General features: G+C 38.6%; 1 protein-coding gene across 1 annotated transcript; it reads left to right on the top strand.

Annotated features, from left to right (window-relative positions):
• The first annotated feature begins 6,399 nt into the window (after positions 1 to 6,399).
• On the top strand, positions 6,400 to 9,169 carry fabp6 (fatty acid binding protein 6, ileal (gastrotropin)). Its single transcript, XM_084732030.1, has 4 exons — positions 6,400 to 6,613; positions 6,717 to 6,892; positions 7,487 to 7,576; positions 9,031 to 9,169. Exons 1-4 carry the CDS (start codon positions 6,415 to 6,417, stop codon positions 9,079 to 9,081), a joined length of 516 nt encoding a protein of 171 aa, XP_084588156.1. The 5' UTR covers positions 6,400 to 6,414; the 3' UTR covers positions 9,082 to 9,169.
• Positions 9,170 to 11,651: the final 2,482 nt, after the last annotated feature.

Here is an 11,651-nt window from a genome sequence, read left to right as displayed (position 1 = left end):
ACTGGTGTCAAAGCCCAAGTCGAGTTGCAAGTCTTTTTTTGATTTTGTCAAGTCATCAAATTTGTCGACACCTCTGAAGGACATTCCCCCCACTGTTTTTAACAAGACTGGTCAATCATGTGTTGGAATGTGTGCTTGTTAAAGCCTGTTATTGTGCTGCAGCATCAACCTGCAGTCCATTCAGTCTGTCCACCTCCATCTGGCTATTTTCATAATTAATTTGACAAATTATGACATACCTAATCAATTAACTCATGTGCTCATATCTCTTTACAACACAGCATAAAACTTTTTCATCAAAGCTAAGCATGTGTGTGCGTGCACACACACACACACATACGCACACACACACACACACACACACACACACACACACACACACACACACTTTTTCTCATGGGAACCAGCTTTTGCGCCCTCTTTTTCCCTCTCACTGTCTCTCTCTCTCTCTCCCTCTCTCTCTCTCTCTCTCTCTCTCTCTCTCTCTCTCTCTCTCACACACACACAAGCACACACACACACACACTCATGCTGGGTGCCACCATGCGCACACACGGACAAGGTCACAATTTGTCTCTCACATGTTTAATTCTCTCTCTATATATATATTTTCTCTTTCACTCTTTCTTTCGCGCTCACTCACACACACAGACACACACACACAAACACACTCCCACATAGGCTACAGTTGCATCACTAGTGAATTACCATGCCGTTCCGCGTTATTAAACATGACACTCGGCCCAGATAATGGAGCCTTTCTTCATCTCAATTTGGAAGGCTAATCTTATTGCTTTGATTAGCAGCAGCTTCATTTGCATATCAAGGCCTCCCCTCCTTTAATTCCTCCATCGCAAATCCTCTCTTTATAGCTGTAGATAAAAGGAATCTATCTATATGTATCTTTCTTTAGAATCTTTTCTCCCCCCCCCACCCTCTTCCCCCACTCTTGTTCTTCGTTAACTCCTTGTTCATTTGTTCATATTCTTGTTTTTTTTCTTTCCTAGTTCTCCATAGTCATCGGCAGCTCAGCTTAGTCGTCTTTATTTCCCTCCGTCTTCACACGTATGGAGAGATGCCTCTCATAAAACGAGAAGAGAGGGAAAAGTAAAGCATGACTTCATCGAGTTTTGATTGGACATGAGGTAATGGCCAGTAATCCTAGTTACTCATTGTCCAGGAGGATTTACACTCAGTGAACTGAAATGAGAAAAAAAGGAAACGTTTCAGCAAAAGTTTAGTTACAGCCTGTGATTAAAGCGTAACCACAAGCTTGCAACTTCGACAATAAACTGCACAACAACTGCACTTTGCTCACTATTCATTTCTCTGAATGGTTGGGTTTGGTTTGACCTTGAGGCAAATAAACCAAAAGAAACTGAGAAAATGATTGCTTTTTTTTTTAATTCTAGGACATTCTGTGTAAAATCAATTTCTGGTGACAGGAAAAACAAGTGCTGAACAATTGCACCACTCTTTTGACATGTGGATAATGTTAAGATATACTGTAGCCTCTCACTAAGTCTGATAACACTTAACTTTCTACTTATATTATTTCTTGGCCTCGGCCAAATACTACACCACTTCATAAACAACTGAGATGACTCACAACAATTTTGTCCGATACATGTGGCACATGTGGCAGATACAGTAGATCTAAATGAAGCAGTCATCCCTTCAGAAATCCCTACAAATTGAAAGTCTCAGAAAAGCATTAATGCTACCATGTATATGATTTAGTTCATGAAAGTTTATTTCTGCATAACAAGTTGTATAAATTGAGTTTCAATATCCAAACAACTGATGAAAACAAATCTATTTTCCTCTGAACACTTACAATGCAGCTCAATGTTATCTAAGGTACAGTTTGGAAGATTTCTGAGGATTTATTATCAGAATATGACAGACATGTCATGTAATATTTATAAGTATGTTTTCATTAGTGTTTGTTACCTTACAATGAGCCCTTTACATCTGCAGAAGGAGCAAGATAAGGGTAAAAATAAGGCTGACCCACAGCAGAGAGAGAGAGGGACAGAGTGTGAATATGGACAGATGTGTCACTTTGATATAAAATCTTTTTATGATCATGAATGTCATAATATTTAATGTCATAATGTCATCATAATGTTACTGTACACTTCTGTGGTGCATGATTTTTCACTCCAAGTCTGATTTGTATACTATTAAATACTTCATGTGTGTGTGTGAAGTACCGACTGATATAAAAACTTTATTGATCATGAATCCTGATGTTACTGTACAGTTCTGTGGTTTAGACTACAGATTAAAATATCTGTCACTGTAAAGGCCAAACTGATAGACACTCAGCTCAAAACATTTGTCACTGTGCTGCATTATTATAATATAATATAATGTAATAATATATCATGATGAAGAGTCCAGACTCTCAGAGTCTCTCCCTCTTCATCTCCTCGGTGTGTGTCTGTGTGCAGTTTGCTGTCCGCTGTTGCTGCTGCATGTTTTTTATGCCAAATGCTGTGCCTTTGAGGGTTTCTGGACAATATTTGTCATTGATTTTGGTTAATGTATTTTTCTTAATAAAGTTACATTTTAATTACATTTTAAACACCTGAAAAATATCCTTTCAAGGTACATTTTGAACAAACAGAAAATGTGTGATTAATGTGCGATTAATTACAATTAAATGTTTTAATGAATTAATAGATCTATGTATTTTCACATAAACCTGTAAATAATGACAGGATTCAAAAATATTTAAAACACAATAAGTTATGACATGTAAAATGTCACAAAAACAGATTTATCATTGATAATATTGATACTCCAGGTACTCAACAAATGGCGCAGGACACTTAAAAATCAATCAACCTCAAAACTGCGCTTAAGTAAAAGCACAGCAAAGAAATTTCAAATAGAACGATACCTGTGGAAAATATGTGAAGAAATGTGCAAATTCTTACAGAATCATGAGCATTTTGTGGAAAATAACTGCTGCAAAGTCAACCTGAGGCTGATCTCAGGTCACGTTGTCAAACTCATTCAGCCAGCTGCTGTTAAAAAATACATATAAAGACGCTGTTGTGTGGGGATACATGTTAAATCTGATGAGAAGTGTGTTTTTTAAACTGCTTTTGTGCACTTCTGCACACTGACCTCTGGTGTGTGTGTGTGTGTGTGTGTGTGTGTGTGTGTGTGTGTGTGTGTGTGTGTGAATGAGAGACAGTAAAAAGAGAGATAGGGATAGTGGGTGTCTTTTATAGGATGTTGGCCAATATGATGTTTTATGTATCTATAAAGAGCTCCAAGGCCATGTTGACTTTTCATGGTTTAGAAACACTATCAGTGGTCTGTGAAAATGGCTGCATTGTGCGAGATCGAAGTTAAGTGCAGCACCAAAAGCTTTTACCTATTCACAGTTTGTCAGAACTGAAAGCCCGAGTCATGTAGTCACCTTAATGGACAATTTTAGGGCCAGCGGTGTGTACAAGCAACATTATACTGTAATTCTGTTAACAGGGTGGCCATGTACCGTGTTTTTCTTAAAGGACGATTTAAGAAGAGCTTGTTTTTGTCACTGGTTTGCTGTTTTTATTCAATTTGCTGCAACACATCTACTGTCAGAATCCTTTCAATTAGCTTTTTTGTGCCTTTAGTGGATAGAGCAGACAAAGACACAGAGGACTGTGAGCGAGAGAAGGGGTGGTGTGTAGCAAAGGACCATGGGTTGGAATCAGTTTCGAGATTTTTTGGACCAGGGTGGCCCAAGAGGGGCATTGACTTATGCAGGGGTGGCATGACTGCACGTGCATACATGTACACACATCAGCACTCAAATATGCACACACACATGCACACATTAAGTTCCCTGTCTTTACCTTCCTGTGTCTAAAATATTATATAGAATATTATTAAAAATATATATATGTTTATAATAAAAAGATTCACTACAAAACAGACTCATACAAATTAAATACATAGTTTAAAGCTGCCATACTGTACTTAGAAATTGTGATCCACAGTCCACACCTACAAATCATCCACAACATTTTTATTTTATTTATTTGTTTATTCATTTATTTATTTATTTATTTATTGATGAAACAACATATTTGTGAGTTTTGAAACATTTATGTCTTCAATGTCAATGCAAGGGGCTGAGGAATGGGTACCACAGACTGGCTGGACAAGACATTGTTGTTCTAGTATTTTTATAGGATTTAATTGCAGTGAAGATTACATAACAACACAGGAGGTATACTGGTAGATTGCATTTAACTAAACTACAGAATAGGACAATTGCCAGTGACTCCTAAAACAACATGAGAATTGGAGAGCAGTGATGTTAGTAATGATGTTAAACGTGGTTAACATTTGGAAACTGTTGCCGTTTGCTTAGGTTTACGATAAGATCAAGTGTTGCATCTGAGTTCATGTACTTCTGTACTTACCTGTTCTGTTTTGAGTGCCAAAGTGTGTTCACATTGAAATGTACGAAAAAATTAATTCCACTGCAAGCATCTGGGTGTTGGACTCAAAACAGACAAAATGTGTAAAAAAGTGTGTAACACTGGAAACTTCTCACTCTCAATGGCCAATATCTTGTCTACGTAGCAGAAGAGGTAGGGCTACCGAACTTGGCGGCCAAAGAAGCAGCTGTGGTGAACATTAAATTATACACATATGTGTCGTGCATGCATTTTTGCATGTCATGGCGAGCTGCAGTAAAGCTCCACCCAGCTTCAGTTCTCCTACGAAGAAGAAGCAGCTGCAATCAGCATTTCTGGTAAGGGCACAACAGCCATCTTGATTTAAAATGGCACTACCCCATCGAAAACTGCGTTCTATGCAAGTGACTACGCAGTATGCAAAGTGTACTACATGACAGTGTACTAATGGAAGTGTCTGAATTGAGACACAACAATGGTTTGGGTTAAAATAAGTATGGTATGTTACGCAAGTCATATGTCATTAAACAAAGATTATTGTTGTGAAATGGTTGCAGTTTGGTAAGGTTAACCTACCAAAACTATTTGGTTAGGCTCAGGAAAAATCTTTGTTTGGAATAAAATAAGGTTGGTATTATCTGTTTCTGACCGTGTGATGTAAATTTCATCATTAGATGTCTGCTGACCTTTCCATGTGGCCACTACAGGCACCAATCTACTGCACATGTGGAATCCTGCCTCCAAGCAGACTTCAGCAAGTAGTATAACAGAACTACAGTAAAAGGCATCTGGGACGTCCACAGCTGTCAATGTATGCGTCCGTTTGGGCCTATCATAGTGGCTTAAACATATGTTTTAAACAATACAACCGTCACTGCCCACATACTTTCATAAGTCCTTTATGTTGGCATGGATGTCAGAGCACGCTGCTCAGAGTCAACCCCGAAGAAGAAGAATCAAAAGTTTCTGACAACTACAAACATGGCAACACTGGAGGATGCACCTCTTGAAAAGAGGCAAATGTTGAGGCACTGTTGTTGACGGAGGTGGTCCTTGTAGCCATTACATACGTCATGACACGTAGACTGACATTTCCCAATTGACGACAAATGCCATTTACAATACTGTTTGATTTTTAAAACATATTCGTCGTGTCCTGTGGTCTTGTCTTGCTTCAACTATTGACTACAGTGCTACACTGTCACCTCAACTACCAGAAGTACTGCTCCGTTTCATCCGTGTCCATATTTTTTCAGAAAATGTGCAGAAGTAAGGACGAAATGAACGCGGAGCACAGACAGAAGGCTCTTTCCATGTCCCTGTGCATATCTAACATAGAGCATAAATGAGCTACAGATGAGCCTGTCACACGACTTAAATATGCATGTAATGTCACTTAAGTGTCTTAAATTTTCCTATTCCCAAACAAATTCAGCAAATAATCAAAAGCCCACTGACACACATCGAACATGATTCTTTTAAGGCCACTGAGAATCTTTGCCAACGTTGTAATCCAGTCTTGGTGCGGCTGCCTCACTTGTAAATTAACTCTTTGTATCTTTTTACGCCAATGTGTATGTTATAGAGTACTGAAATTACTCTTATCAGGTTTCATCATATTCTGGAGTTTTTTCAATGCCGTCCAATGAGTAAAGACCTTGAACAATTATCTTTTTACAGATCAGACCATTCACAATGTAAGATAACAATCTACTTCAAATAGATGGATTGTCTTTTAAAACAAAGCTTTTTATTTGATTTTAGACCCTGTGGCAGTAAAAGTGGAGGAGGGCGCGGCCATAAAGCCATTGCAGGAGAGTTCATTGACCTGAAGGTGAGCTACCAGCTCGCCCTGGTGAGCAGTCAGCATTTTACTCACTGCTTGGGAACTCCATAAACGCCCGTTTATGCAGGTTATTGCCCTCTCCCTCGTAGCCTATTGTAGTCATCATCTTCAGCCGTAATTGCTCTCTTGTGTCATCACATGCAGATGAGGGAGGTGGCGAGAGGTGTACGGTATATAAACAGGAAACCGTCTCGACCTCAGTACCTTGCTTTTCCCTCAGCTTGCCTCAGCATCTCTGCTCTCACGCCTCCACCCACCAACACCACCAAAATGGCCTTCGCTGGAAGATGGGAAACTGAGACCCAGGAGGGATACGATGCATTCTGCAAGCTGCTCGGTGAGAAAGACTCAATCCAAAAGTCTTGTCAGCCAAAATGAAGCATGCATTTTACTTCTCTCTGATTTTCTGGACTAATCTTTGCTATTATACACTCTTCTAGGCATCCCCGATGACATCATCGAGAAGGGCCGTGACTACAAGCTGATCACAGAGGTCACCCAGGACGGTGATACTTTCACCTGGACCCAACTATACCCCAAAGACGCCAAGGTCACCAACAAGTTCACCGTTGGCAAGGAGTGTGACATGGAGACCATCGGAGGAAAGAAATTCAAGGTAGGAAGCAAAGAATCCAGAGTTTAAAGGGATAGTTCACCCAAAAATCAAACTACACATCTTTCCTCTGGTCTGTAGTGCTATTCATCCATTCCGAGTTTTGAGATATCGTTGTAGAGATGTCTGCCTTCTCGGCAGGAACAACTTTCTCTTCCAGTCGAATCTGCCAGAACTAGTTTATTTCTGCAGTCTAACAGAACCATTTTCTTCCGACTAGAAAGAAATGAGTTCCTGCATGAAACTGCTGGTCATGGTCCAGGTCATGATTACTGGAAAGAGACACCGGTTTTTCAAATGTACTTTGGTGCTTTCAGTACCACAAGCAAAGTGCAATTTCGTCCCATTATATTGGAGAGAAGGCAGATATCTCTCTGTGGTTGATATGTCCAAAATTCTGTAGCTCAATATCAAAACAATCTAGATGGATACAGGCGAGAGGGTATTTTTGATTTTTCAGTGAACTGTCCCTTTAAAGTTCCAGCTGTGCAGGGCAGAAATGAAAATCCATAAAGGTGATTATAAACACAGAAGAAAGGGAAGGGAGGATGAATGTACCCTGTGTCCCCTGACTGATTATAACCTGTGTGTTTCCAGGCCACCGTGCACATGGAGGGAGGCAAGCTGAGCGTGACCTTCCCCAACTACCACCACACCTCTGAGATCAGCGGAGGCAAGCTCATCGAGGTAAACACACTCACTTTAGGCTTTTAGTGCTGCGGGCCTGAACGCGGTGACAGCCGTTATTATACTCTGCACCCTGCAGGGATTATTAGAGTCATTAATGTTAAATTTCTGCAGCCGGAGATGGGCGTTTGCTAACGAGAAAAACAGTCTCAAACAGAGACTGGGGCAATGGTGCACATTTAACCTTTTAAACCTGAGACAGTGTGAGACAGTTCTCTCTAAATGTTACTGGTTTGCAGGGTTTTCATTCCTGTTTCTGCTTTTGAGAAACTTTGGTAACACTTTCTATGAAGGTATCGTCTCTAATGCATTATGAGCAAATTCATAAGACATGAATTTATAAGGCTATATGATAGTGTTTGAAATGTATAATCATGCATGGTGACTTATAACAAGGTTTATCAAGTGGTATAGGCAGTGAACATAATGCCTTAAAAACCTAAAATACACCTATATGCGTTTTTAAACTTAAATGAAGATATAATGTCCTTTGAAGACTGTAATTTCTTCCTAATTTTCCAATAATTTCTGAATTAATTCTTCAAAATTTCAATAAAACTGTCTAAGTCTATATGTTGGTCATGCCTATAATGCATTATAAGCCCATTCATTCTAATGCATGTAAAATGCTTTAGCATTTATAACTGTTTATAATTGTGCATGACAACTTATAACAAGGTTTGTAAAGTATTTTAAGTGGTGAACATAACATATTAAAACAATTATAAATTCTAAGTTTCTAGAAATGGAATAATGTCTTATAAACATCATACAATTATTTATAGCCATATACAGTGCTGTGACTTTACATAAAGCTCACAAAGCCATTCTATACTGTATTATTGATGTTTATAAGACATCATTCCATTTCTAGAAACTTAGAATTATAACCTGTTGTGATACGTTAGAGCAGTTATCTATGTGTCTTTAAGTTGTTAAAGTTATGGTAGTTATACTGTCCTGTGTCACCCAGGACAGAGATTCTGTCACTGTGGCATGGCGTTAGAAAGCATTATGAATGATGAACTTATAATATATTATGTCTGCCACTTACAATATTTTATAAACCTTATTATAAGTTGTCGTGCATGATAATAAATATTAGTTTAGCAAAAGTTTTATAAAGCCTTATAAATGCAGTATAATGTCTTATGAATGCACTAATAATGCATTATAGAAATGACCTGTCTTTTGTTTCTGAAATTTTCAAGAACTAACTTTTAAAATTCTCAGAAATTTAGTCAAAAATTACAGTATTCAAAATAAGTCCATTTCAAAAAAGTATTTCAGTATGTCTTTTTCTGCAGAGGTATCAGTCACAGGCTAATATGCAGACACGTATTACCAGTGAAGTTGTTTTCTTACACTGTTGTGATAAGGAAATATCACAAAGAACTGTAACAATAATTTGTTCCATGCTTTAATAATTTATTACTGTTTGTCTCTCTCTCCAGACCTCCAAAGCCGGTTCTGTAATGCTGGTAAGAACCAGCAAGAAGCTGTAAACGCTGACTGACCCTACACCTCGAACAGTTACAACAGAGACCTCAGAACTACAGCTACTGCAATGAATAAACTAAAAACATAACATGAGCCTGTGTTTCTGTCTGTACTTTCTATTGCTTGTGTGTGTATTTGTGTTTATCCCATTGTAGTACTATACGTTTAAGGTGTGTGATCTTTGGACATGAAAAGTTCAGCCACTGCTTCTTTTGAGTTTATGCAAGAATCAGGGAAACACTTTTGATTAATGCGACAGCCAAAGGGAGTCAGTGGATCCAGCTTTCCAGGGTTTGGCAGCAGAAGTGGCAGCATTAGACTTCTGTTAAAATGTTTTGCAAATGACTTAACCTATGAGCCCTATGAAGAGGGTTGCAACAGTTCCCTAGACACTATTTAGGCCTCACTGCAACCAAAGCACACACATCTCTGATCCAAAATCTGATCTCGGTGAAATTCCACTTAATGCATATCAGGATTTTATTAAATCATGTATCCTATGACTAAATAATACAGAATTTATAATCAAATGCTTACCAAGTAATGTTAATGTATTTGTACATTTTATATGCAAGTAACGTGGTGTTATGTTGTGGTCAGTGTGAATGCTGCCCCCTCAAGTCTGAGTGCTGGTATGATGTAGTCTGTTAAAATGTGTAGTAGAACAGTCAGTGTCGACAGATGTTTGTAGTCCACATCTTTACTATGGCAAGCTTAATAAAAGTAATTTAATTAGGGCACAGATAGACAGTGGTGGAAAGAGTACTAAAAATCTGTAGAAGTACTGTTTCATTACTGAAATACATCTCAAACAAGAGCACATTTACTGGTGTTAAAAAATATTTAAGTAAAAGTACAAAGTATTCTCAAAAACTACTCAGAATATTAGCTACTTGACGGTTAATGCATTATCAATAGGAGGAATTCAATCAAAAGGGTTTCTGTTTCCTGTCACACCTCCATTAAAGTCAATGCAAATTAGGACTGAACAATTTTGAAAAAATATCTAATTGTGATTATTTTGGCTGATACTGCAGTTGCAATATGATTTGCAGCATTAGAGGTAATGATCATTTTTACATCATTATTCTTATTTTTATTGAAAAACTAATTAAAATGACTATGGTGTGATTTATCTTGTATATATTTATTTATTTTGATCTTTTGCAGGAATCTGTACCAAATGAAAATGTTTTAATAAGTCACGACATCCATAAATGTAAACTTTTTTGACACATTTTGCCTTCAACGAATATTGCACCTCCTGCGATTTGAAAATTGCAGAATGGCGTATTATGATTTTGATAAAAATTTGCTTAATTGTGCAGCTCTAAGGCAAATGATGTCAAATCAAATTTGGCACAGGATGTCTTTCTCAATCCGAGTGCTGCTCTGTTGGAGTGCACTCAGTGCTGCCGCTGGTGGACAGAAGCTATATTGCAGAGACACTAGTGATTAAAATGGTAGTCTCACTTACTTTACATGATCAAATATGAGACTCGTGTTAATTCCTGATGTTTAGCTAATTTTTTTGACGATTACTGAAAGCATAAAGTTAATAGTGGTTACTTTCTCATCTCCTTTCCTTTTTTCCCCATCTTTCCTTTTCTGTGCTGTTCTCCTTCTATTAATCTCTTGCCTTGTACTATCCCTCTGCCTGCCCTCTGTTCCTCGTCTATGGTCTCTTTTCCTCTCTGCTTCTCGTCTGTCCTCTCCCCTCGTGTCCTTCCCCTTCTTGTCTCTCTCCACATCTACCCTATTTCTCTGTGGCTTCCAGCCAAGCAAATAATCAGTTAATTAACCAGCTCAGTCCCAGGATCATTGTAGCAGCTCTCAGAGGAGCACTGTAAAGGCTCTCATGTCTCTAAATTTACAGCTTCATTAAGTGGACTGGAGTAAGGTACAAATCTTTTGAATAAAATTGCCAGACTAGACCCTCGGCGTGTGTGTGTGTGTGTGTGTGTGTGTGTGTGTGTGTGTGTGTGTGTGTGTGTGTGTCTGCATGTGTGTGCTGGCCTTGACTTGAGAGCTGGTGACTCAATAGCTCCCTAATGAAAACAAAATCTCGGTTTTTTGCCTCTGAGGTGGCGATTGTTTTGGTGTAATAATGAGACGTCCTCTATTGCCGGCACCGATGCAATCAAGATCTTACACTCCTGGAAAATTAGGGTTGGAAGGCAACAAGCAAGGTGTCATTTGAGCATGTTTGTGTAGCTCGGCGCTGGTGCAATCACTCTGCAATATCACTTCCTTTGTCCTCGCAGACAAACAGGCCTAATTGGCTATTTCCAAGGCTACTGTTTCTGATTGGCCATTCTGCCTTTTTTTTGATTGGTCTCCATCTAGGCTACCAGAAGTGGAGAGAAAATAGTGTGTTAACATTTCTGTTGTGTTTCCTCTTTCTGTTTTTGTGATGATCTGCCTTCAAGCACACTTTGAGCCAATCACCAAAATGATCTTGGTTTCCCCCGAGACGACTTCTTAAGCCACAGTGTTTAAGTCCAGCTATTTTGACAGCTTGTTATTCATAGTTCTCTGATATAGAGCTGCAACAATTAATAGGTCATTAATTGAT

Source organism: Lutjanus erythropterus, chromosome 12, assembly GCF_056507025.1.
Source record: "Lutjanus erythropterus isolate fLutEry1 chromosome 12, fLutEry1.hap2, whole genome shotgun sequence".
Classification (NCBI taxonomy): Eukaryota; Metazoa; Chordata; class Actinopteri; order Lutjaniformes; family Lutjanidae; genus Lutjanus; species Lutjanus erythropterus.
The sequence above is the reverse complement of the archived record's forward strand: the minus strand, read 5'-3'. Positions and strand labels throughout refer to the sequence as shown.

What these genes read in the sequence shown, in the direction of transcription:
- fabp6 (XM_084732030.1), top strand. Translation starts at nt 6,415, where the DNA reads ATGCAGATGAGGGAGGTGGCGAGAGGTGTACGGTATATAAACAGGAAA. An exon ending in TCGGAGGAAAGAAATTCAAG is followed by an intron (nt 6,893 to 7,486) that starts GTAGGAAGCAAA and finishes GTGTGTTTCCAG; the next exon opens with GCCACCGTGCACATGGAGGG. An exon ending in GCGGAGGCAAGCTCATCGAG is followed by an intron (nt 7,577 to 9,030) that starts GTAAACACACTC and finishes CTCTCTCTCCAG; the next exon opens with ACCTCCAAAGCCGGTTCTGT.